At 46.7% G+C, this 27,872-nt stretch overlaps 2 protein-coding genes across 2 annotated transcripts in view; one reads left to right on the top strand and one right to left on the bottom strand.

Annotated features, from left to right (window-relative positions):
• Positions 1-7,643: 7,643 nt before the first annotated feature.
• On the bottom strand, positions 7,644-9,677 carry LOC115318693 (the record flags this gene model as incomplete). Its single annotated transcript, XM_040223257.1, has 1 exon — positions 7,644-9,677. A coding segment is annotated over exon 1 (2,034 nt), but the record flags the coding sequence as incomplete, so codon positions are not given.
• A 6,052-nt stretch (positions 9,678-15,729) lies between these two features.
• LOC121045675 (CUB domain-containing protein 2) overlaps positions 15,730-27,872 on the top strand; it is a 90,771-nt gene continuing 78,628 nt past the window's right edge. Inside the window, exon 1 of the mRNA XM_040498771.2 lies at positions 15,730-15,753. Coding sequence (XP_040354705.1) covers positions 15,730-15,753 — 24 coding nt within the window. The remainder of the gene's footprint in view (positions 15,754-27,872) is intronic.

Below are 27,872 nucleotides of genomic sequence, written 5' to 3'. Positions count from 1 at the left end.
GTGTATAATCCTCGGGGAAAACTTCAGGCTGGAGAACTCCACAAAAGGGATATCTGCGGATGAATGTCAGGGGGCTTTCTGCGATCCGCTCCTCAGCCAATCGCAGAGCTCCTCAAGATTAAGCTTGACCCGAGTTGGTTGCTTGCAGGCTCCCAAGCAAACATGTCAGATGCGAGGTATCGAAAGCCTGGGAAACAGACTGACAGTAGGAGGTTGTCTTGATTACTTTATCCCAGCGTAAAATATCCAAAACACGGCAATCTGGCCTAACCAGTTTTGTAATAATGAACAATCTTGAAACAAAAATTGTAGAGTCCACACCTGTAGATAGACTGTACGATGTAAAATATCAACTTTTAGACATGCATAGTTTGTGCACTATAGTCTGGAAAGTATGGTACATTTATTTTAGTTTAGAGTTAGAAAGTTAAAAGTTAAATGGGTGCTGGTACTGAAATTTGACTTCACAAAACAAGGCACCAGAAGCACACAGTGGGATGCTAGAGACCCCAAAACACCACTCATGCAGCAGTATCTCAACTGGATGGGCATATTTTCGAAAAAGAGAAGAGGAGAATACAGATGTCGCAAGCTTTGTTCAATCATGCTCATATTTTCCAAAAAGTACTGCCATCCATTAGAGATACCGTCATATGAGTTATGTTCTAAGGTTTGCAGCATCCCACCTAGTGCTCCTGCCTGGATTCGTGCCATCCAAATCTCGGTTCAGCATCCCTTTGGTACTAGAACGGTTGTTTGTCAGCCTCATTGATTTTACGCTCTTGCAACCTTGTTCAGGAATTTCATCACAACTGGCCTCGGAGTAGTGCTGCTGAGGCCGACAAACAACCGTTCTAGAAGAGCAACTGTGTTTGCTGCCTTTTTCGAGTACTTATATTAAAAAGCCAGTAAGCCACCATGATGGCAGTGATGTCGTCCTCTGCATTCTTCACGGACAAAAACCGCTGCTTATCGACAGCGAGGTACAAAAAGTCAGCCCCCTCGGCGTCATTGCCAGAGTACACGACGCACGGCATTGCCGGGATGTCTTGCTCCTGTGTTAGCAAACAAAATCAATGCAATGTAAGGCAGGCACCATGCGTGATAGTCTTCTCTAAATCATCACAGTTAATATATTACTATCTACCAGCGAGCTAGTCCACTGTTATTTGCTATAGTCACTTGATCTATGTTAAATATGTAATACCCCCACCCCCTGCAGGCCTGATTACACTTGTGCAGAACGCAACTTAGACAAGTGGCAGTAAATCATGCTTTCCCAGCACTGAAAAATATGCAAGATCGTCAGTGCAAGAGGGACACCTGCATTATCTCTGCGATTAGTAAAATTTCGGCAATGCTAGCCAGAAGTCTGGTTCCACATAGAGACGTAAACATTGCTTTGGCTTGCTCATTGCAAAAAAGCCAGAATCAGTCAACAGGAGCCCACATTCTCCTTGTATGATCTCCTGATCTGCAATTACTTCACCTCCCATGTACATTTTGGCCAAAATATTTTGCTTTAGATGGTTAGAAATCTTGTGGAAACTACTTTTTTGGCCATGATATTTCCAACCATCAGTGTGTCAGGAAAGACAGCCACTGGATCTTTTGTACCTTTCTAGAAGAGTCTGCCGTGCAGTGATTAGAAAGCTTGTTTGTCGAAGTTGTAGTCAAACATGTGAAACAGTGCCATCAGCATCATACTGGCTCCCCTGAGACCATGCGACTTCTAAACATCACCTCCAACTGCATAACTTTGCTAAACTCTGATCTAGATGAAGGCTAAACTAGGTACAAGCATGGAACATGGCTCTATCTGTTGTGCAAGAAAGGTGCTAGTTTGTAATGTACTGCATGCTTGGCTGCCATTAAAAAAAAAGAAAATGGAAAACTTTAATAAGATGGATACATTCACAATTGCATATGGGTGATTCCACGTCAGTTCATGCAATGGTGGTCCGGGTCATAATTTTGATATTTTTGTTAAAAATATATATGAAAGCCATGTTCTTGGGAGGAACATTCCGCTATATATGAACGCCGTAACGTTTTTTTTCGCTGAGATATAAAATAGAGAAGCTCGAGGCGTGGAAATTGAGAAGATTTCACTATGCTACTTTGCACAGTCGTCATTTTCTCATCGAAGCTTTCACGTTACCATAACTTTTTTAATAAATTTCACAAGAGATATACAACACATACCCAAAAAAGTAAAAATATCAATAACATATTTCTATGCAAACAAAAAAGACAAACATGGCATAAAAACACGTTTTAGAGACATATTCACAATTTTTTTTGCAAATAAACTATCCTCTATAATACTTCACGAAACATATCAAAATGCGCGCCTTTGAATTATCCTTACGAATGTATAAAGATAATATGGGCCCATCCTTAATTGTCTTCTTGTTATTAACGCGGAAATGCGGCTGATTTCACAAAATGTGTCAAGATTGGGCGTCGATATTTAAAGAAACTCCATCTTTTATTTTTTTAAAACTCCCCTTGGCAGTTTGCAGTGACATGAACTAACCTGTGATGGCAAAACATTGAGTAACATATGACCTCCGAACGGGAAAAGCTGCGACAAACCTTCACTCGGAACGAGCCGACGTCTCGTTATAGCGGCTTTGCCGCATAACGTCCCCTTGATGCAAGCGTCAAAAGCTGGAAAGCGGGACTCTGTCGTAGAGAGCGGAAAGTCGTGCTGTTCCGAGCATTGCTTTATCGTTGTGTGACTATACCCCCCCCCCCCCCCCTTCCCCCGCCCTGCCCTCTTCTTCCCGCCCCTTAACATGAGCAAGAAACGCCTGCGAACTGCTTGCGGTAGTTAGTAATCGTAAGCACATCACATTGCCTTGAAACCCAAAGCTGTGAAGAGTCAGTTACGGCAAAATAAGGCGAGAATAGTTGTAAGGAAAAATATGCATGTCAGTTGGTCAGGAAACATTTCAATCTAAACCCAGAGACGAGGAAAAACAAAAATAACGGACAGTACGAAACAAACTCTCAAACGCAGCTGAACTTATTCACAACAAGAACGACAATAAATGCATGTCCACGCGGAAAGAAATAAAATAGGGAAGATCAAGACATGCGACCGCAAAGACTTGACCGAACCTAACCAGACAAACTAAATCACTCCAAGGTTAAGGACAGCAACGGGAACCTCTCCCAAGGACCTGAACAGATGGGTTGCACCACGCTATGCGAACCGACCAAGACCGAACCCTCTCTTCTATTTTGCTGCCGTAACCCCCTTCCCCAACACACACACACACACACACACACACACACACACACACACACACACACACACACACACACACACACACACACACACAAACACACACACACACACACACACACACACACCGAAAACCCCAAAAACATTACAATATAAAAAACTTTTAGAAAAGAAAAAAAAAAAAGAAAAAAAGACGGCTGACTATCGCTATGCTTACAGGAGACTCGGTGTCTTTGGTGCTCAATAAGTGGTACTACAAACAACACCAGCTTAACCATGCGCGACGCACCGATTATATCTACAATGGAAGACAGAAGTTGATAACCACAAGGACATTTTCTTTCCGAACTCTGACCGGATATTCGGAGCCGGGAGAGAGGAATTCAGAACCCCTCAAATAGGCATTTGCGAGGAGGTTTGAAGTTCTGTCATTTATGAAGCGAGTAAGAGTCTAGTGTCAAATCGAACAGCCATGGCCCAACGATTCAGCACCGTGCGATTGTTCTGTGTGGACTATCTACGGAGACACAAGAAGAAAGTGTATAGCGATAAGCACCTCGTATCAATAGGGAGACTCAACAAAGTGCGGCTGGAAAAGCTACTGGCTCCACGGACAGTGAACGAATCTGACCTTTTATGCCAACATTGCTACAAATACCTCCAGAATGAGATTGCTTCTCCTCACAACGTGAGTACATCAGACTCTTCTTTCCGGGACTCTGATGACGTTCTGGCTGAAGTGAGTCAAGAATTGTGTGCTGCTAGTCCGTCAGTAACTTCATTGAAACCACGTAAAACCATTAAAAAAAAAAGGCGCGAAGCATATTTGAAGAAAAAACAAGCTCAAGTGAGTTCTTCCATTAGAAGAAAGCTGTCAGGCGTTTATGGCATGAAAACCGGCGAAGACAGTTGTGAGCACTGCGCGGAGTGGTTTGACGCATTCCGCGAAGCGCTGAAGGCATGCAGTTCCCACCAGGAACGCAAGCTATTGTACACGCTTCTGCCACCAAGCATCTCGAAAAAAGAAATATTGCGTCTGGTGCCAGAAGCGACTGCCTACATGATTGATCAAACGTAAAAACTGAAGCGTAAAGGTGATGTATGGGCAACGCCTGATCCCTACATGGGGAAAAAGGCGAATGCCGAAGACGTGAGAGTTGCACTTGAGTACTACACACGCGACGACCTCGCATGCTCTATTCAAAGCCCCAACAAAAAGGACGTCGTCAAAGCCATGATCAACGACAAGACCAAAGTCGTAAAAAGGTTTATGACCCGCTCTGTTAAGGAAACTTACCAGCTGTTTGGGAAGGACCATCCCCATCGAGAACTAGGCATCTCTAAAGGCCCGTTCACACTCTTGCGACCTCTTAAACCTGGGTTCCTTAAAACTTCTTAAACCAGAGAACACACTGGCGCCATCTATCGGGAAGCAGTGTAAACTCGGCGGTCCGGCATATTTTTTATTTATTTCTCGCGCATTATCCTTTCTTTCTTGGCTCGAAAAACTTTTGTCAATGTTATAAACGAGCCTTTCTATGGGTATTACACAGATTTGACCTATGAAATCCTGCAAAACCTTCGCTCTTGTGAAATGCAGTTCCAGGGTCACCGCATAGATGGCGCCACAATGCCCAGTTGTGTTCCCTCATTCTAAAAACATTTAATAAGTTTTAAGCGATCTTGTCTCTCTCAGTCGTACTCGGTCGCAAGAGTGTGAACGGGCCTTAAGTTCTATTCCTTACGACCAAAATGGGTAAAAAAGAGTCCCGAGCATGAGGTGTGCGCTTGCATATGTTGCGTCAATTTTCAGTTGCTTTTAACGGCAATAACAAATGCCTCACAGGAGACATTTACTGAAGACGACTTCAAGCGCATCTACCTCTGCAGCCCTCCACAAAACGATTGCTTCCTGCGCCGTTGCGAAAAGTGCCCAAAAATGCAGAGCATCTCGCTGCAGTCGCTCCATCTCGACGAAGACGAAGAGATCTGTTACGCGTTATGGGACGCCGGCGAACTCGTCAAAAAGGTTATGGACACTTCCGCTTTCCTAAAGGAACTGGAGTCATGGAGCGAAAAGTATATGAGGCATTCTTACATCCGTGACCTTCAACGAAGCCTGATACGTGACACAAGAACCGCCTCACCACCCAAGGCAGTGATGTTCCACTTCGATTTTGCGGAAAACTGGACAGTCATCTTCCCAACCGAAGTGCAGAGTTTTCATTGGAAAAAAACTCAAGTGTCTCTCCTCACATGTGTGGTTACGTCCACGCAAGGCACGGAAAGCTTTGCCGTTGTCAGCGATGACACGATACATGACACAGCTCACGCTCTTCTAGCCACAAAAGCCATAGAAGAGTATGTTGATGAACATTACCCGCTCTTTTCTGAAATAATTTTTGTATCAGACGGAGCGGCGGCGCATTTCAAGAATCGCTTCCAATTGCACGAATTATCTCGGAAGCCATACTCTTTGGCAAGATGGATCCTTTCAGCCACTGGACATGGAAAAAGCGCTTGTGATGGAGTAGGTGGTGTTCTTAAACACCACGCAACGCTCACCAACTTGAGATCTTCGCCCAACTCAACGATTGTCACCGCTAAAGACTTTGTGGAAATGCTGCGTGAAAAAGTAACAAATGTCTGAATGTTCCACCTGTCTGCGGAACGGGTTCGAGAGTTTCGTGTGGTGAAGCAAGTACAGTGGGCCACTGTAAAACCTGTGAGAGGAATCCAGGCATCTCATCTGTGGAAGTCATCATATGCCGAGAGGCTGGATGTATACATGGCCCCTTGCGCAACTGAGAGTTTTAAGCTTAGGTATGCATAGTTAGCGAATTTGCAGAGTGGGGCCATTTTGTTTTTGTGAATTGTAAACTAAGTAATGGTATTCCAGCCTAAAGTACATTTTCGTGTCAGTTATACTAACCCCTTCTGAAAAAAAGAATTTGAAAAATATAAAATGCATGCCATAACTAACGCTCAAAATATTTGGCGCTGTGCGGCAAAGCCGCTATGACGAAGACGTCGGCTCGCTCCGAGTCAAGCTGTGTCGTAGCTTTTCCCGTTTGGAGGTCATATGTTACTCAATGTTTTGCAATCACAAGTTAGTTCAAGTCACTGCAAAGTGCCAAGGAAAGTTAAAAAAAAATAAAAGATGGAGTTTTTGAAATATTGACGCCCAATCTTGCCACATTTCGAGAAATCAGCTGCATTTCCGCATTAATAACAAGAAGACAATTAAGGGTAGACATATTATCTCTATACATTCGTAAAGACTATTTATAGGCGTGCATTTTGATATGTTTTGTGAAGTATTATGACAAATTGTTTATTTGCAAAGAAAATTGTGAATATGTCTCTGAAATGCGTTTTTATGCCATGTTTGATAGTTTTGTTTGCATAGAAATAATTTATTGATATTTTTACTTTTTTGTGTATGTGTTGTATATCTTTTGTAAAATGCATTAAAAAAGTTATGGTGACGTGAAAGCTTTGATGAGAAAATGACGACTGCGCAAAATAGCATAGTGAAATCTTCTCGATTTCCACGCCACGAGCTTCTCTATTTTATATCTCAGCGAAAAAATTTGTTACGGCATTCATATATAGCTTAATGTTCCTCCCAAGAACATGGCTTTCATATATATTTTTAACAAAAATATCAAAATTATGACCCGGACCATCATTGCATGAACTGACGTGGAATCACCCATATGTGCCCCAATGTTGCCTAAACATTTGCTTAGAAAGATTGTGCGCAAGGGAGTTCATAAAAGCGCTAGGTTACATTTTGCAACCTATGCTAGAAAGGATAGTTGAGAGCTTACCTCCTCTCCAACAAACAGATGTGACAGTGCCATGGTTTCCTTGACATTGTAAACCACGATCATCGTAGCCGCTACTGCCAAGATGTCTGAAAAATAGTAGCACCGTTCCAGTATAAGGTTAGTAGAAATTCTCTACAGTTTTTATGCCCTTGGCGCCGTGGAGAGCTCGCCTTCCACGGCGCTTGCCTACATGATTTGCAAGGTCCATCGAAGTTGGAGCTTCGGGCACTAAAAGGAGCGTGGAGCTGGATGCAGTGCTGTACAAGCACACTTCTTGTAAGCGTCTAAAGCGCACTAGCGAAGACTCTTGGCTCTAGCCGATATCAGGCAGTAAAGTTGACATTTGGGCTAGTTGGTAGTCTAACATATTGAGGTATTTAGCGCACAAGGTAGGAAGAAGAAGGACAAGACAGAAAAGAGCGCTACTCACAACTACGTTTACTAATAAAAAGGGGAGAGAAAGAAAACACCTAAATAATCCGCCGCGGACTCGTGCACCTGCCACAGCCCCGTGAATGATAGCGGCTAGTTCATTCAGGCTCGTGCGGGCCCTTCATTGTTTGTTCAAGGAATTTCCTTTCCTTGTTTGTTAGCGTAACGGATTCAACGCTGATACAGTTCCTGTCCTCGCGAAGGATGTAGAAGGCCTCCAATACCTCGCGGGTCAATTTGTCTTTGTTCTTCCCCAGGATGTTGGTCTCACGGAATAATGGTCTGCATGTGCATTCCCTGCAATGGAGAGGAAGATTTCCGCCCACTGTAGCCTTCAAGGAGTAATCATGCTCCCGGAGGCGGTCATTGAGGCATCTGCCCGTTTGGCCTATGTAGCTCTTGCCACACGAAAGAGGTATCTTATACACGACGCCCGAAGCGCATGGTAGGAATTCGTTTGCATGCTTCTTGGTGCACGTGGGTTTTGTGGTACCCTCAGCATGCGCATTCACTCTATTGCAAATTTGGCTCATTTTTTGTGGTGCTGAAAAAACTACTCTGACCCCATAGCGGCTTGCGACGTTCTTTAAATTATGGGACATCCTGTGAAGGTACGGTATTACAACTGGCCTTGTTTGCTTGACACTGGTCTTGTTGGACTGGAAGCCTTTTGCCTTCTTGACCAGAGCGTTTGCCACATCCGCCAGTAGGGCTGACGAATAGCCGGCTTTTGTTAGCCTCTCTACTTGCGTGGTGAAGCTGGCTGACATAGTATGACGACAAGACTTCCTTAGTGCCGAGCCCAGACACGTTAGAGCTATGCCCCTCTTGATGATTTTTGAGTGCGCCGAGCCGTAGTCTAGAATGGCTTTCTTGGAACGTGGGCTGTACGACCAACAAACATGGGTGTCCCCCAGGTGGAGTGAAAGATCCAGGTACTGAAGTATGTTTTCTTTGGGCACCTCAAATGTAAACTTAAGGCCGCCTCCGTACTCAGCAAAGGTCTCCATAATGTCTGCTACTTGTATGTTCATACGTTCGTCATCTTGAAGAATTACCAGGAAGTCGTCAACATACCTGGCGACCTTGTTCACATTTTTGCCTTCAAGCGCACTTTCTATCACACAGTCCACTGCTCCCAAGTAGATGTCACTAAGGACTGGGGCAACGCAGGAACCGATACAGACTCCTGACTTCTGCAGATAGCACCCATCCCGCCACCCAACTATCATAGAATTCAGGTAGAACTGTAGAAGCTCCATAAAGCTCTCAATGGGTACTCCGCTGGAACTTCGGAAAGCGAGCTCTCCATTAGCTTCTATACAATCCTTCACCGAGGTCAGTAGCTGGTCGTGTGGCAAGGAGTAAAAAAGATTCTCCACGTCAATGCTGAAAGCGGTTCTCTTCTCAGGACCCCCTAATCGGAGATATTCCACTATCTCCTCAGAGTTGGCAACCCTGAAGGGGTCTCTAATGCTTAGGGCGGACAGTTGTTTTTGAAGATAGAAAGCAACTTGCTTTTGCCACGATCCCTTTTCTGTGACAATGGCTCTAAATGGACAGGCCTCTTTATGTGTTTTTACGCTGAAGAAGACCTCGAGGTGTAAGCGCTCTGCTTTCCCAACTCTTGCGGCTAACTGGGTTAACGCTAGCCGCTCACACAGATTTTTTGCTTTATCTCTGGTTTTCTTCAGGGCGACTTGCACCGGTCTAAAATTTTTCTCAATAGCTGCCCTGGCCTTTTCGTTGTACTGGCCATCTGGCAACACTACAAAATGTCCTTCCTTGTCAGATAACAGGACGCGTAGTCCATTAGTGACCATGTATTCTACCAAGGGCCTAAACGGTCCCACTGGTCCTCTTTTTTGCGGAAGCTGAAGGTTATCCACGCACTCAGAGATGCACCTTGGTCGGTCCTCCTCTACTGTCCGGTATGCTACTTTCTTGGCTAGTGTGACCAACTCCGGTGGGCTCAAGACTGGCTCGTAGCAAAACTTAGGGCCTACCTCCAACCGCTTGCCAACATCCGGTGGAATCGTTATATCACCTAGGATTGTGAACTTGCCCGCCTGGGAGGGAACCTTGTCTTTCTTGGTTGGTAGATGGGGTCTAATGCTTTGCCAGAGGAACTCCGTAGCATCTCCCGCTGACTTGCTCATCCTACGGAAGTATCTTCGTTTTTGTCCATCATTGCCAGTACTGGAAGCACAGGCTACTCGCAGGCAGTCTCTGAAATATCTTTCCTGGCGCCAGTATTCCGATCGCAGCACACAGAGAAGGGTATGCCGTGTGCTGCGATCGGAATACCTCCTCCTTGTCTGTGCGACTCCCATTCTTTGTTTCTAATAATAATTCATTTTTAATGATTTTCTGTTTGGTATCATCTGTATGGGGGTTCACTGTAACGACCCACCTGCCATTGCATTCACTTTGGGGGCAGCTCCCTCTTCCTTATGGTGCCATCGTAGAGGAAGTGCAGGGTGGGCGTCACTCTCACCCTTGTGGTGCAGTTCTCCAGGTTCCCATAGGTTGCAAGCTGCCAGCCAAACTGAGTCAGGCCTGCGGGAAATGTCAATTCCACTCTTTTAGACGTAGACACCCACGTTTTGAGTGTACCTGAAAAAAAGCTTTAATACAGAGGAAACAAAATAATTAGCCCTTTTTGAATGCATCTTTTTCTTTCGCTCGGAACATACATAAAAGTCACAAGCTATTGTACATTCAGTGGTGCGGCTTAATTTACGATGAGCATTTTTTATATAACTTCAAGCATTTAGAGAAAACATACAATATAATGGGTCGGACATAAATTGTTCCTGTGAACTATCCTATACATTTACACATTACCTGATATCATGAAAGCAACAGAGCAGGGAAGACTGTACTGCATGAATTACACATGGTTTATAACCAATTAGAAGTTGGTATTTATTTCATTTATTACTATTGGCTATCATTTTTTTACAGAAAGAATAACTGGGCGAGTCGGTACGTTGGTAGTCTTTCAACACCATCGAATATTCAGGACCTTTTCGCATTTTTTCATACTTTTGCTTTTTGTAGCGGCTTTCGCTGCCCCGTAAAAACGCGACGTCCAAACTCACTTTATTTACATCGCACAATCGTAAACTTCGAAAGCGTGCCGCTTCGGCATACGCGAAGAGACAGCGCGTCTCTGCGGCACAGGCATAGGCAAGAAATCATGCTGCTCGCTCTTGTAACGTTTTTTCTCGCTCCCGCTTTACGAAACGAATCGGTGGCGAGCGGCTGTTGAGACCACACGGCAGAACTAGCATGACCTGTGATTGCTTGAACTGCCGTCAGACTGCACTTGAACGCTCCGCAAAATGCGTCATCGGACGAACGTCGCAGAACGGCGCCCAGAACAGCCTCTCGGCTCCGCCGCACACGAATCTTTCTCACCCTGCGGAGCAAGCCATAGGTTTTGAACAACGTACGCTCTTTTTAATTAACGAAATAACACCGACCAGAAGCATCGTTAGAATCAAGCATAGCTTAGCAAGCACATGGTACACGACAAAGTTTCAAAACAGCGACGCAGTTCGCAAAAACAGAAGTGCTCACCGGCGTTTGCAGCAGTGTTGATGGACTGTCCGCAACTTGCGTTGGTAAGACGCAGCGTCTCCCAGCTCTCAGTCATCCCTTGCTACGCTTGAACACGTTATTCTTAAGGAAGATATCTAAAATATCGGCTAAAACGTAAAAAGGAAGCGATCCTCGAAGCCTGCCTAACTTCCAACGGCTGCCAACGGTAGCTGAGTGCAATAGCGATGGGCCTTGCGCAGTCTTCAAAAAGATCTTCTTTATTTTTTTTTTTTGAAAACAAAACTAAGCAAATAAGTATTATATTACTATTAATAGTGTCACTATAATGTTGCAGAAAGTTAACAAAAATTTAGCCTATCTTAGGTTTTATCTAAGTTTTAGGTTTTCTTTTTAAACACGAAACCGAAACTATAGCTCAAGCACGTTTCGTTCGTCGTATTCATTTCCGTGCGTGCGTGCGTGTGTGCGTGCATGCTCCCGTGCTCGTGTGCGCGTGTGGATACGTCCGCGTGGTTGTTTGTGCGTGCGTCTGCGTCTGCGTGCGTTTGCGCGTGTACATGCTTGCGTACGCGCGTGCGCGCGTGTATGTGTGTGTGCGCGCGCGCAAGCATATCTGTTTATGCATTCTATTGAACTACGCTAGCAAGAAGGACAATAGACCGATCTCACCAAGCGTTCCACGCATGCGTGACGCCGCCATAGCAGTAGTTTGTAGGAGGCAGACGCCAATTCACGAGATAGCTCATGCCGCCTCGTGCTCTGCTCGCGCAGACCTATAGCAGGGTTGTCGCGTGTGCAGAAAGACTACAGCTCCCACGATGCATGTCGGCAGCGGTGGCGTACTCAAACTAGCTGTGGGATCGGTCTATTGAATATCCCTGGGCACTGCAAAAAACAATAAATGATTTTATTTTTATTGTTATTATTGAACTATGCCAGCGTGAAATCCAGTGATTCTTCCTTAACTCTGCAGTAAATACTAGTTGATTGGTTGATTGATTGATTGAGCTTTATTTTTGCTGGTCGTAATTTGAAATAGATGCCGATCGGATTTTCGGAGTATACAGATTTTGGTTGATTAGCCATAAATAAAAATAAAATGAATAAAAAAATATACTGTGGTTCATCAACTCATTTAATGTACGCTGAGCCTAGTTATATAAACTGAAGACGACATACAAATATCTATCGCTTTCTTTTTTTTTTCTAAATTATGCTGTTAAAAATAAAGAACACCCTTGACCCAATAACTGAGCACCGTTCCAACACCCTTCCAGCTCTCAGCACCCCTCACAATGAATCGGAAGGGTGCTCGCGCAAAAGCACCCTCGCGCTCGTCGTGAGGGGTGCTAACCCTGCAAGAAATAGGGTGCTAGACGGCTAAGTGAAGGGTGCAAACCCCCTGCAGCACCCCTAAAGGGTGCTGTAGCACCCTTAAAGGGTGTAAAAAAGTTAAGTGTGTACGTTCCACGTTAGTCGAAGTAAGTAACGTAAGTACGTTACCCGTTACTCTTTTCAAAAAAGTAACAAGTACTTTAATACGTTACTGAAAAAGTAACGAGTGCGTTACTACGTTACTGAAAAAGTAACGAGTGCGTTACTACGTTACTGAAAAAAGTAACGCGTTACCGGTAACGTTGTTACTTGTAAGACGCTACCGATAATACTGCAGAACGGGCAGAGCGCGTTACCGCTTTGCATGCCTTGCGGTCGTGAGGGTAGGAAAAATATCATATCTTAACTTGAAGACGCTGTGTGTATTTAATCAATTAATAATTGAATACACTTCAGCAAACCCACTTCTGAAGTGTATTTACACTTCAGCAGCGGGTCCGCTTCTGGCGGGTCTGCTGTTTCCGCCAGAAGTGCAGAAATCGTCTCAAAGCAATCTTAGGCATGCTCGAGAGACTTGTACGCCTGCGCCGTGTCGGCCGTCAACTGGCTTGGCGAAAAAGCTAAATAAACGACGACGTGAACCGTCGACGTCGGTGGCAGCAACTTCGCGTCGGAACTCCAGCCGGCCTTGTATACGGCGTACAGATCATCGCCCACGCACAGTTTGTCTCGATACCGATGTCGTTCAGGCTCGGGTAGCGAGCTTAAATAGTGGGGCATAACGTACGCCATATACCTTTGTGGGAAATACGACCCACAAATAGAGCTCGGAGCATCTCCACTACGCCAACAACGAGCGCACGCCATAGAACGCAATGGCGAAAACACGGAAAGCCTGGCCGCTTCTGCTCACATAGCCTCTGCGCATGCGCGGCCTTCCGGCCGTGTTGGAAAACAGGGCGGTCCCGCGTGTCGCTCTATAGTTAGGTCACGACCGAGGGCCATGTTTGGTACTGTTTGTTTGTTGCATGTTTTGCCGAACATAGCATTGAAAATATTCCACAGCTGGGATAGTGACGTGTGTTCGTCAAACGATTTGCCTAGCGACAACCAGTTCCCTCGAGTGGCTAGGAAACTCCTTTGTCTGGCTAAGAAACTGGATAAGAAATACCTTTCGCAAGCGCCGATAGATGGCCGCCGGGTGCATGTTTTGAGAGGTTAAGCGATAGGTCGCATGGCAATGGCGTGAGGTAACACCTAGTAACCGAATATCGCCGGAGATGTTCCCCTTCGCCAATTTCGGCGCCGCGCAGTGGGGGACGGCGGGTGTATCATTGAGGCGCGTGTTAACCCCCCCCCCCCCCCCCCCCTCTCACGACATTCTGTGGATGGCTCATTTAAAAATATTAACCCACCTTGGTTCACCTGTACACGCCGCTTCGCGGCATCCCGCCGGTGGCCGAAGGACGCTAGCCTCGCTGTCCCCCACTGCACCTCGGTTGCTAGGCCTTACGTCACGCAGTCGCTCTCTATAACCAGCCAATCTTGTGCGGACGCCGTTGCTATGCGTCATATATCACCTAGCCTCTCGAAATGAGCCGCCGGGGTATGGGTGCGCGCTTTGGAAGCTCCTGCCGCCGGCTTTAAAGGCCTGCGGCCGCACTCGGGCTGTGGTTCTGATCTTCAGCCTGCCATGCCGTTCTTGACGCGCAGTAACCGTATAACCGCGCCTTAAGCGCACGATGTCGTCGCCTCTGTGTGCACACCATGTATGCACAACAATGAAATGGCTCTGTCATTTTCCGCGCATCGCGCGCTCGTCCTTCATGCACACGCGGAGTGACCTGATCTGCTTGAACCAGGGAGAAGAGGGTTTCAGGAGTGTTCAGCCCGCGGAAAAGCGCTGAGAGGCTGTATTTGCCATGCGCTCTATATATAACCGTTGCGCGAAATGCAAACGCGTCTCTTCGAGAATCAGCGTGGCGGCAGCAAAGATTTCGGACCATTTTTTTTTACGTGCAACTGGAATCTAAGGTCATCATGCACCACAAGCCTGATAGTGAAACCTGCCACCTGGAGTTGTTTGGCAATGACCCTCATTGACTTGCTGGGTTCGTTGTTCAAAATGTCCTGCACCTGCTGGACAAACTCAGCTGTCCTGACAACGTCTAACCGCTAAAAAATATATGTATGTATACATATATATATATATATATACATTTCTTGGCAACGTATGCCACGTTCTTGTCAGGATCCGAAAGTTGTTGTCTGACCTTGAAAACGAAGGACCTTGATACATTCAAGAATGTGGCTGTATCCAAATCGCTGTGGTCGGCTATCAAGCCAAGCAGGATGGCATACTTTCCCATTGCTTGTGTCAGGCCGCTGCCTTTTTAAAATTGATACACTATAGACATGATATGGATGCACTCGAATGCGAAATCAAGCCACTAGAGTATAGACAGATGTAGTGTAAGTATGAGAAGCTATGCACCCTGGAGTTGTGTCCTCAAATACCCCGCGCACCCTACACCACAGCGCTACCTCGGCCATATTAGTCAGCGCTGGAAATAGAGCGGTCCTTGCTGATTCAGCCCAAACTTCTGGCTATGCGCGAGATACAACGCTGAGACAGCGCTGCGCCAGGGTATACGTTCACTTCAGTGTTGCATAGGCGCTTTTTCTAATGATGATTTAGGCCTGCAGTGTATATGTGAACGGGCCTTAGTCATATTTTCAGAACTTTCACCCATGGACCCCACAGTCGCGCTTGACTTGAACACAAAATAGAAGCAAAATCAAAATTGATACCAAAAACAGTTATGAGATTAAGGCGCAACGAAGATATCCAAATAATGTACAATATTAGACATCGATCTGGTAAATTAATTTAGATTCTGACAACATAAAGGTTGGTAGACATACACATTGCGGCACTGAATAAACGCTATAGAACTGCTCTAATGCAGTGCTGACTTGAACCTACCTCTGTAGTGATGCAGCGACGTATACATATCAGCGCTGTATTACTAATAGTGCGATGTCAGCTCTGTACCAGCAATGTCTGCCGGACTTTCAATCACTGACTAATAGCGGCGAGGTAGTCATATGCGTGCGTGTATAGAACCCTTATAGTGACGCTAAATGACCGCGAGCCGGTATTCGCAGGAGCAAGCTTGTACACTTTTGCGCTAGATGATGTCATACAATTTATCAGTGCTACTTTAATATTCACAGATTTTCACCACATGTATTCTGATATTGACTCTGCCAATGATCAACTGTTGCACAGAGGATGATGAGTCCAACATGTGCAAGACACACGGTGTGGAGGTAAGTATTTGTGCCTTGTCGTCCGAAATGAATGAGCGTGATAGTGTTAAGTGGCCTTCTAATTAGCGTGACCAGACGTTTTGTTCTGGCCAGGACAGTCCCGTTTTGTGATTCCTTTTTACCATCTCGTCATTTTGTCTGAAAGAATATAGCAAAATTCCCGTTTTTGTGGTAACTTGTTTGCGAAATCAGTACCAGGCAAGTGGAAAAAAAAAATTAAAGGAAGATCCATTGGTGGATTCTTAGGGAATGCGTTAGCATAAATGGCCCTCCTTGGGAAACGCCATAGAAGTCCCCCCTTTGAAAAACGCTAACGCTGACACCTTCACTTTTCTGTTTTGACTTTCTCTCTTGGCTTTCTTGTTTTTTATCGCTTCCTCTATATTTTGCTGCCTTCTTTTGGCCTCGTTACGGGGTCGGTGTTAGCGTTTCCCAAACGGGGACGTGTGCGACATTTCCCAAGGTTTCTGCTAGCACATTCCCTAAAAATCCACAAATGGATCTTTCTTTAATTTTAGAGCGCAGCCCTTAGGCGCCCGTTTCCGGCTTGAGCGGCGTCGGCGTCGCCGTCGGCGTAACCGCGACCCCCCCCCCCCCCCCCTTCCCGAGGACCTCGGGAGGACCTGGGGTACCTTCGGTGACCTCGGGGAGGGGGGGGGTCACATGACCCCTCCCTGAGGTCACGTGACCCCCTTCCCCCAAGGTTACGTGACCCCCCCCCCCCCCCCCCGCCGAGGTCACGTGACCCCCCCCCCCCCCTCAGTACCCTTCCCTACTCCTCCTCAAGAGCTGCGCTCTGCGTTACAGGGAGTTGTAAACGGCTTTCACTTTTTTATCCACCCCTTTTTTGTACTGTAGCTGTCAGAGTAGGTCGACGTCCTTGGATTCAGTCATCCATATCACTCGTGGAAAGAACCACATCCATACCACTCGTGGAAGGAACCGTAATCATATCACTCGTGGAGGGAACCGCATCCATCGTTTTAACCACAGATACACATCGCAGCCTGCACACCGCTACTACGGAAACCGAGAGCGAAGAACATCCGGCGACATTTGTTGTGCAACTGAGCACGCCCGCATTCCACCGCGCCGCGGTACCTCCCACTCTCTGGCTCTGCTCCGGCTGTGCGACGCTCCTTTCAACGAAAACAAAAACGCTCGTTTTGACGCAAACCTGGCGGTGTCGGTCAGTTTGTCAGCACCGGGGAGAGAGGGAGACGGTGACACGTGTTGACGTCGTCGCTTTGGACCAATGGGAGCCTCGCGCGCGTCACCCTTTCCCTCACTTTCTCCCTCTCTTACTGGGCTGACAAACTGAAAAACACCGCCAAGTTTTCGTCAAAACGAGCGTTCTAATGCCCATGCATTAAAAATGATTACTCGTGACAGTATATTCTAAGAAACAGTATACAAATTCTATCTCCAATAGAATAAACTTTTTAGTTTTTTCTGTTACTCCAGTTGCCAACAAGTTGAGTTCGCACAGAGAAGTGTTCGGGGCACTTTTCTACACTACTATATTTGGCATGCTTAAGTTTTGCAGAAAGGGTAAGAAACCTGCTTGTGTACTCGACTACACAACGGAAAGCCCCAGAAAAGTGTGCGTTTTTAAGGCGAACTGAATAGTAGCAGAGCCTTTCTTTTCTGCCTCGCTTTACGTTACGCCCGCCTTCGTCCCCCTTTCTCCTTTCCCTCCAACCTACCTTTCCCCTTTATGTCCGGCTTTCAACTCTGAGGAGTTGAAAACGGAAAATTATTTGGCGACTTGTTACTTGGGTTACGGGCTGGGCCAATTTTGAGACAGGTGAGCGGCTATCAAGATTTGGTGTCAAGTAGCAAATGCGTTTAAATGGAGAAGCATTTTGATTGTATTCCACCGCTTTTAAAGCGGTAGCTTTATGGGCGACACTCTCCATAGATTTCGACCTTGTAGGGTGTTGTCGCCGCTACGGGAAAAGCCTTCTCTCCGCTCTTGGCGCCAGGACAGGGAAGTCGGGTTTTTCCCGTCGGCCTCGACGCGACGGAGAGTCTTCCGTGTCGTCTGCTTGAAAGACTTGTTTTCAAACATTACTCGCGTTACGCGAAATCACACTCTGGCAATATCCAGTTGCTACGCGTAACTTTGGAATGTTTTAGAAACTTCTACCGCGCTTACCCACTTCGCGGATGTGGCGGTCGTTAGTGGCATCCATCACGTTAACCACGACGGCTATAAGAATTAACAACGTCGCACCTCCGTCCTCAGGTACGCAAGGGCACCACTTTAATCGCAGTGTGCTACCGTGCTACAACTTTCGCTTTAGTTTCTTCGCTCATTTTGGGCGAAAAATGCGATTTTTGTTTTGATATCTTGTATTTTAAATTATTTTATTGCCTTTACTATGAGAACGGTTATATTGTGTCAGCGGCCATTGGATTTGGTCTTTGAAACACTATGGATATCTCATGCAAAGACGAGCGCTCTTCAATATTCTAATTAGCCTGCTATGTGACACTGGGTGTTACCGGTAGCACGATCAGGCGTTTAAAAAAAACAGCATTCGTTGTGTAATTTATTAATGCCTAAAAAAAGATTTATACAGTCTCGTTTTTATTTCCTTGTGAGTATTTACCCATAATAACGTTCACGTTCTAGTCAAAGCGTTGGCTAATTTAACGTTTATCGAGCAGATGTGTCCTTTATTCAGTGCACGCTCAACATGGACTGCTGTTGCCCCCTGATGTGCGACTGGTGGCTTCGCACCTGCCAAACGCGCTTCAGCATCCCTACCTGGTAAGCGCACAGAAACTGATATCTTCAGACAACAAACCATTTATGGTTTTTGAACAATAGGGAATTTTAGCAAACCGTTACCGTGTTCCGCGTACCGCACAGTAGGAGCTTTTGAAGCTCGTGGGACGAGTGCTCAAAGGGATGCTGAACCGAAATTTGGATTTCGCAAAATAAGGCCGCAGAAGCGTTGAACGGGGCTCTACAAACTCCGAAACATCACTCATACATCGATATCTCAGACGGATGGCCATATTTTCTGAAAAGAAAAACGCGATCGAGCGAGGTCTATGACGTTTTGATCCTCCTGTATCAGTTGAGAATGAAGGGAAGCGGCCCCTTGCTTCTCTTCTCCTCGCTTCGGTTCACTAGCTCGAGGGGACGAAGCGAAGAGGAGAGGGAATGAGAGCCGCGACGTCACACGTCTCGCCGGCCTCATCGGCCGTGTTCGATCGCGCATTTTTCCAAAAATATGGTCCTCTGTTAGAGATATCGCTGTATGAGTGATGTCTTTGGGTTTTGCAGCGTCCTGCTTATCGCTCCAGCCCTGTTTTGTGAGCTCCAAATGTCGGTTCAGTATCCCTTTAAAAAGGCATGCTTCAAGGGCTCCAGTAGAGCAGTACGCGGAATACAGTAACGGTTTGCTAAAAGTCTCTCATGTTAGAAAGAGTACATAATGCGCACTTATACATACAATCGATATACAGTGATGTCTTGTTTATACGGACACTTCTGTTTCCACAAAAAAAAAAAAGCGCGTCTATGATGCGAGTCGTTTATAGTAAAGAGACAAAAAATGCGTGTACTTACCAAGCTGGCCTCCAAAAGTGTATTCCAAATAGCGGAGTAGATATATTAACGGGGTCTGTATTAACAAGACCATTACGGTAACGAAAAACCTTCACTATTCAGCGAGTATTGAAAAACGACAATGACTTTTAGTTCAGGAGAGTTTTTCGTCAGCACGCTGAGTTATAAATACATTGCTCTTGTTTGATAGGGAAAGGCGGACATCAGCAACACTCATCTTTGCCTGCTGGGCTGTGGATCGTGGATCGCGATCCGAGCGTAGCTCACTGCCAGGAAATACGGGACGCCTTGCAAGCGTCCAGGGCCCAGTGACTCGACACTTCTCGCCCGGGTGGCAAGCGCTGGAAAGCTCTATAAGACCTTTGCATCGCTTATCACCCGGGTGAAAAATGCGGAGTCACTGAGTTGTGTACGTATGCACAGCATCGAGCTAGAGGGGCTTAGAGCGATAAACCGGGGTTCCGGTCTGCACTCGAAAGTGACCCCCATAAGACGGCTGCCATTGTACGCAAATTTGACCACTCGTCACGTGACCAAACCAAATACGTGACGTCACAGGAAAGGTGGCAGCGCCCATGCAGCGGCTGGTCCCAGCTGGGCCGGAGCTTGTCGGATGCTTTGTTCGTCGTCGTTCGTGTCGACGAGTTGGTTTCAGACGCGGAAGCCGTCATGAGAGGCCCGTCGAGAGAAATTTCAGAGTTCAGCATGGTGTCTGACGTAGGTATAACGTGAAAATAAGGAGGAACGGTGTGAATTTCGCTGGTGACCGACGGGGATATTGCCACGAAAGAGACAATCGGCCCTACCTTGTCCGGACCTCGGATTGATTCGGATACCGCAAGTAAATTTTAAAGCGACGTTTTTGTGCTCTCATTGCCCATCGGAATCATCGAGGTCTGCAGTGAAGCGTGTGCAATGTATCTGGATACACAGTTTAGCGACGGAAATTGCGTGAGTCGTGCTTGGCAGTGTGCAATCGTGGTGCCGCTTCGTTCAAATGACCGAAGGCTCACTTTGGTTGTGCGGCGCACCGAAGAGCTGCCTCCAAAGCTGGTAGTTCCTGTGCCGTGCTTTAGGTGATGCTGTGCTGCTTCCTAAATTGTTCTGGCGTATACGTGCTCTTTCACGGAGCACAGGTGTTGTAGTTGGTATTGATTCCGCTAGTATGTAGCACGTTTCGTCGACACAAGTTTCATCAACACTCAGTACGTGAATTGCAAGCTGTATGGATATTTCATCGCGCGTTTTACCTACCCAGTCCACCCGTTCACGCCGCTTTGCGACGACAGTCTGCAGCGGCTCATTACCAGGAAAGTGGTTCCACATTAATTTCAGTTCAGTTCGTCCACGGCAGTCGCCAAACCCCGAAGGAGGATTTATTCGGACAGAATGCCACTAAAGCAATGCTGCTTCTTTAGTGGTCAGGATAGACCCTCGTCTGTCAGTTTTGTTATATTGTCACGGATGCTTGCTCCAGTCACACCTTCTATCAATATTTACTATTCTGGAAAGTTCCAGGCCATGCTCAGCTGTCATCGTATGTTCTGGTTAAGCTGCTGGATACTTCATGCATAGCCCTTCACACTGTGTGCACCCTGGCGGCTCGTCAGCCGAGTTTCCCGACGGGACACGGGTGGCGGACTATCCCACGTCTCTAACCCCCGGCGAGCCGCGAACAAAGTGCTAACCCGAGCGCGGCAGAAAACCGCAAGACGAGCGAGTACCACAAGGGCGAACCTCGGAAATACACCACGAAAAACCTGAAATCTGAGCCAGTCGCTGCTACCAGCAAGAACCACCGGAAATCTTTCTTATGCCAGAAAAACTGAAGCTGACTAAGCCAAAAATGGCAAACCTGTAGCAGCAAACTGTGTCCGCTCCCACCATTATTTTCATGCCCGTAGCACCTCACACTCCGACGCCATTTCATGCAAGGTGTATGAAGACGTCGAGGGCTGGATTGAACAACATGACTGTGTCGCTTGCCACAGTGGATGGACAAACAACCAGCTCCTGCATGACCTATACTTCGCGTGAAAGAAACCGCCAGGCACTGGTTTGAGGACCACAAATTTTCCTTAACGTCGTGGGAAGTTTGCAAGATCGAACTTAAGTGCACATTCATCAGCCAACATTGACGAGAGAGAGCCAAATTCCTATTTCTGTTCAGGACACGGCCCCAACAAGAACGTCACCGCCTTCGTGGAGGATGTTTTGCGCCCGATCGAGCGCCCACGCCAACCCTGATGCTACACAAGACAAGAAGCTAAGAATCCCATGCCTCTCATGTGAGGGACAACACCTTCGGCAGCCTTGTCCGCACCCCACGACAACATCCGAAGGATTCATATCACCGAGGCTTCCAACATTGAATGTACACTGCAGGCCCGAGCCTGTCACTATCAACAACTCCCGAGCATCTCTACACTCGTGTCGTCCAGCTGCAACTTCGACGCCAGCCTCCCAGGCATCCGCGACGTCATCCACGACATTGTCCTGGAGGAGATCAGGAAGCTACTTCCTACCATCAGTTGCCCGGCTTTTATTTTGATTGCCGAGATTGTTTCGGAACAAGTCCGACAGGCATTTCAACTGAAGACTTCTTCGAGCGAAGCGGCATCTGACGAACCGAGGGCGACTTACGCCACAAAGTCACGACGACCGCCACCGGCTACCCGTTTGTATTCACTGCCAATTCAACGAGACACCCCAACGCCGAAGCATTCCCGACATCGGGAAGAACCAGTGGAGGTCCGTGCTGAACAAAGTGCACCGAGGAAAGCGGAGGTGCTGCAATTGGTCGACTGAAAACCACTCTGCTACCACTGCGTGAGGCCGACCATGTCTACTGGAGGTGCCTGTACCAATGAATTGGCCTGCAAGGGTTCGTGCCGAACGACCCTCGACCACGTCTTGAGGAGCATACGGGGGGGCATTGAGGGCTATCTTTGGCAGCCCTTGTCCCTGGTGCCGACATTACCTCGAATCTCCTGATCCCCATCACCTCGACGGGAGGTAAGCACGACAAAGCAGGTGAGCGGCAATGCAGGGATAGTTGATTTGGTGTCGGTTGTTGTGCAAGGACAGTACCTAATAATTTGCTGACACCAATTATCTGTGTCCACTCCACGAAGCACACAATTTCCAACTTTCAGGGAAAATGCCGCTGAGTGACCTGAAAAAATAAAATGGTTGGTTGTTCTCAAAAGTGGACACCAAGCATCACCCGACTCCATTTTGCCACACGAGACTTACACACGTTGCAGTGGTCGCAGGATGCATAAAAAAATCGCCATTACAAAATGGAAGTGAAACGGCTTGGATCGCAAACTAACATTGTTGCCGGCCATCAACTCAATGGTACAGCAAAAGGCACAGCCACGTAAGTAATACATGCCCGAGCTTGCTGCATTGAAGCAGAAAACTACCAAGAAAATTTGCGGATTGGAAGCCAGCCCTGCTGCTTCTGTGCATCAGATGTCAGTTGGCGCACAGGACGGCATCAGTCGGTCAAAGTTGCCACTCGACCAAACTGAACACCGACAACAAGGAGCACAGGTACTACGACTGAATGCCTGACACGAGGCTGTAGCAGAAAGAACTTGTTATGGAACCAATGATAATGGAATCAAGTGGAAATAAACGTGTTTGATACACTAACCAAATAAGCATATTTCTGCTCGCCTTTACGTCTTCAGAGTCTATACACAAAGAATTGTGTTCACCGCACGTGCTGAAACTTTTGAGGACACTCGTATCTCAGACCCCTCAATATTCATTAATGGGACATACCAGACTGGTTGCATTGGGCTGCACTCGTTCTACTACTTCTGAACATCTGGTGCATCCGAAAACCACCTCCAGTGATGTGAAAATGTTGTTTATTAATTCATTCCCTCCAAGGGCCACTGTAGGCATTGCGGAGGGGACACTTAAAACTACACGCATGATAATAATATCAAAGCACACTGACATTAATGAGCACAAAACGGGCCCAGCTACCGAAAATAAATATTACACTTGTAAGAAATAATTATTGCTGAAACTTGTTAATTGCAAAAACAAACGCTCCTCTGAGCATTTCGTTTAATAGTATGTGCTGATGCACTGTAATATAGTAACACACTTCTTATACGTATAACACAATAGACCTTTTGCAAAACCCCATGAAGCAATACGACTGTCACCATTTTTCCGGCGTAAAGCACGCAAATGGGCCCCAGTTCACGTCAAATGCTAATGTCAGCCATCACCGAGTTTACGGTGATGGCTGACATAACATTTGTGTCGAACAAATGCCTAAAGTATGAAGGCCTTAGATAATTAGAGTAGTAGCTACTGTAATTAGTTTCATCACGATATGGTAAATGGCGAAGGATGTACCGTATCGGTGAGCCAATAGTTACGTTTGAGAGAGGCATATGACAGCATGTCCCGAAGGAAAAATCCATCAATGTAACCCTGATTGGCAGTCAATGTTTTCTAGTGGACCGCTGACTGTGCCTGACTGTACGTCAAGCATGTCTGATTGGCCAACAAGTTACTCTGACCGACAGTCAAACTCCAGTCAGACCCCGCTTGTCGGCTTTCTGATGGTTTCCTGGTGGCAGTCGGCCGCCGCGAAATGCCATCAGGATGTCTTGGTGGCGATTCTGATTGTACATCGATTGTCTCTGACTGTACGTCAGAAAGCTTTGACGTGCAGACAGACGTACGGTCAAAGGACGTAAAGTTCGTTCGGATACCACTATTTCGTCAAATCTATGAATACGAAAAGTAATCTATGCACGAGAAAACGATTTCGGGACGTGAGCCCATAAAACCGCTGACGTTAGAGACAGGGCCGTAACCAGGGGGGGGGGGGGGGGGGGGGGGGGGGGGGGTTAGGGGGTTCTGACCCCCCCCTTCCGAAATATTTTTCTGGGTACGGTCCTGGTCGGTGCACTTGCAGCCAGCCGATTTTAATCTCCACCTCTGCGCACGCGCAGTGGCACCGGTCGGCTACCGGGTACCAAACCGGGACCGGTTCTTCGGTTTGCTATAACTCTCCATTATATGCCACCGATGCACATGATTCATAGGCGAAAATAAGACAAAATGGCCGCCGTTGTCCCCGAAAACCCCCCCCCCGAAATTTTTTTCTGGGTACGGCCCTGGTTAGAGATATGAAACGCAACCGACCGACAACCTTGATCAGAAGCCCGCCGAGGCGCCGAACACGACACTTCGCACTTCGCTGACTTCGCTTCGCCCATAGAGGCTTCGCCGAGCTTTCATGAACGATCGCTCTCGACTCGTTTTGTTTGCCCGCTCGCTCCAACCTGTCGATCCTGCCCGGGCTCTACAATGTCTTATGTTTTAGTAGAATTTCTACTCGACAAGACCCAGCCTGTTGTGACTTCCGACGATGTAAGGGACTTTAGCGGTGTAGTTGAAGACGACAGGGTGTACCAAGTCAACTGGGCCGGTGATGCGCGAACAAAAGGATCGTTCTACGACGCGAAAGTACTCTACATGGCAGGTGAGTAGAACTGAAGTACGGCGAGTGATGTACGAGTGCTTTGCATAACATGCTGACGGCTTAAGGGGGCACACCCCCTAGGGGGGTCAACTTTTGAACCCTTGTCTTAAAATTAATGAAATCTACAGGGTAGGCTGGTGGTCATGCTAGAGGGTGTATAACAAAATTTCAGGTCTGTCGGTTAAATGAGAAGGAAATAAGAGTAGCTTCTATCAGCAACACGCCTACGTTGTTTAGTTAATCTATCGTCAGAAAACTATTGCGATATTAAAGATTTTTATTTGCTGGATATGTAGCAGAATGCCTAGAGGGTGCGGCTATGGAACATTTTTTCTAAAAAATAATTCATTTCTATAAATTTTCTCTTCTGCAAAATTGGTCAACTTTTTGGTCTTCTGTGCCTTCGACAAAATGTCAACATTTTTTACAAAAGACATCCGTAAACTGACGAAAAAGTTCCATAGCCGCACTCCTTATTCAATTTCAGTCAGGAAAAGGGAAGAATGAGCTTTCCCTGTTTTGCCATTATCAAACGATAGATTGACTAAAATGGAATTTATACCAAAAAGTGGAACGGAGAAAAATGTGTTCAAAGTGCTCCAAACCCTACCTTTACTATAGCTTTAGTGGACAGAAAATAATTTATAAAAAATTAACTATACAGTGAAAATTAATTAAACCTTTTGGGAATACTCTCTAGATGTTGGTGGATGTAAAGATATCATTTTTCAAAATCAACTTTTTTTGCAGAAATTGTTTTTTCTGGGCAGTGTCTCCCCTTAACTGCATTTGCAGCCAAAGCATTTCGTATGAAACGAATAGTCAAATCGAGTTTCTCTAACGGTGGCGTAGCATAGCGGTGAAGGTCTCCGATATGTACGCATGTGGTCGCGGGTTCGATGCGCGGTGGTGCTGCTTTTTTTTTTTTTTTTTTTCTCTGGAACATTTTGTTTTATCGAGGCATTTGGCGATATTTATGAGTGCGTATAGCTTTACTCTTATATAAATGCTGCCCTTGTTGATGAAATTCCCTTGGCAGTGGCAGTCAGACGTCATCTGATGGACCATCAGATGACGTCTGATGGTCCATCACGTTCCACCAACGCTGCTGACTGGCAGTCAGTGTCCCAAATTACGTAGCTTGATGGAATTTTCAATGGGGGTCATTCAGAGTGCTCGTCTGCACAGGTTTGACACACACCTTCACTCCGTCTCTCCGATTGGCTCGAGGGGGCTGTGGCAGTTGCTCTTTCCCAAGTTACGGTGAAACAAAGTATAGACAGTCCACACTTTTGAAAAAAGTCTATTGAAGAGACTGAAAGGAATGGTAGTCAACATTTTTTAACAAAACTGCTCTTTTGGCAGCGGATGAGCACAAATATGAATAATCTTGTCCACGTAATTAAACAAGTAAATAAGTGACCGACGAAAACATTGCATAGTTACGGGGAGAGAAACAGCGCCAAAAGTATGGAGCACAAAGAACGAGGAACACACAGACTGAGCGCTGAATGACAACTTCCTTATTTCTGGAAAACCACCTACTGGCATAAAAACACACACAGACAAACATACATTGGACCATCGCCTAAGGGCACGTGTCACAGCTCTCAAAGAGCATGATTTCCTTATCGTAGAGCGCAATCGAGGGAGCACTGACGCACTCATCCTTATACTTCGAAATGTAATAAGCATTGAATATTTCGCGAGTCACCTGCTAACTGTGCCGAGCAACAATCGTCGTCTTTTCCAAAAGATGGGAGCACCCACATCTATCGTAATAAATTGCCAAATTACCCGAAGGTGAAGATCTTACCGAAAGTGCGTGTTCTCTGAGCCTATCATTGATGCACCTCCCTGATCGGCCAAAGTACAGTCTCCCACAGGACAGCTCAATTTTGAACACCACGCCGACCGCGCACGGCACAGTCCTTCTTGTGCTTCTTACCACAGCCGAGTTTTTCCGGACGACCCCTATCAACCTTAGCACATAGACATCTCGGCTGTGGTAAGAAGCACAAGAAGGAGTTTGTACCGCGCGATCGGCGTAAAGATTGCAGGAGCTTCCTCGCTAAATGTTGCTGTGATTATGCAATTACCTAGGGCTGAAACAAATTTCCCCAGGCCCTACATCCGACGAATACACTTCGCGTCGATTCTCAGACGTTCCAACGTTCAAACAAAGCTAAGAGAATGCAAAAATATTATGCTAAAAGCACTCAAAGTTCTATCGATCCTCGAACACATCCGGGAATCCGAGCACCGGTACGGCGATACGGCTGTCTCACAGGTCTCGCAGGCGTTAATCTCCAGATGATACAGAGCGATCTTGCGCAAAAAGGGTATAAAGTATCATTCCTTCATATTTTCACATTATACCTGCGTCAGCGAGCACGAAGAAGTCCGAAGTCGTCGGAAAACAGCTGCACATCAGGGCTACCGCGCACCGAACAAACTCGCATCCGCCAGCTCTGGGCGCTGCCATCTTACATGTGACGTCACGACTCTTGGCAGGTCACGTGACGAGTGGTCACATTTGCGTACAACATGGCGGCAACCGGGGGGGTGCCACTTCCGAACTTCCGGTTTATCACTCTAAGCCCCTCTACCTCGTTGGATATACCGCACAGCAGAGCAACAGCGCATGCTCAGAAGGCGTTCCACAGCCCAGCAGACAAAAATGGCAGCGCGCGGAAGACGACCTTCGCTAAGGTCTATACTCCGTTTCACTCGAAGAGTATACGAGCACAGCCGACGCTATAGGATGCGATGGAACGATGGAACAAATCAAACAGCGCCAAAATCTGCTTCGTCACGGTGCTGATCGCCTTGGTCCGTTTGATATCATCGACTAAACCAATGCGGAGCGCAAGTTCGTCTGCTTCTTTTTGCGGGGTTTGTGGCGACTTCAGAACGCCAAGCTCTGGTTGGTTCCGATCGGAAGTATAGTGAGTAGACCTCAAGGCAGCTTGCTTTGAGGTCTACCCACTATCCTACAATGAAAGCCAATCAGAG

Source organism: Ixodes scapularis, unplaced genomic scaffold (assembly GCF_016920785.2).
Source record: "Ixodes scapularis isolate PalLabHiFi unplaced genomic scaffold, ASM1692078v2 PGA_scaffold7__128_contigs__length_106722199, whole genome shotgun sequence".
In the NCBI taxonomy this organism is placed as follows: domain Eukaryota; kingdom Metazoa; phylum Arthropoda; class Arachnida; order Ixodida; family Ixodidae; genus Ixodes; species Ixodes scapularis.
Note: the sequence above shows the minus strand (reverse complement) of the source record. Positions and strands in the feature narration are given on the sequence as shown.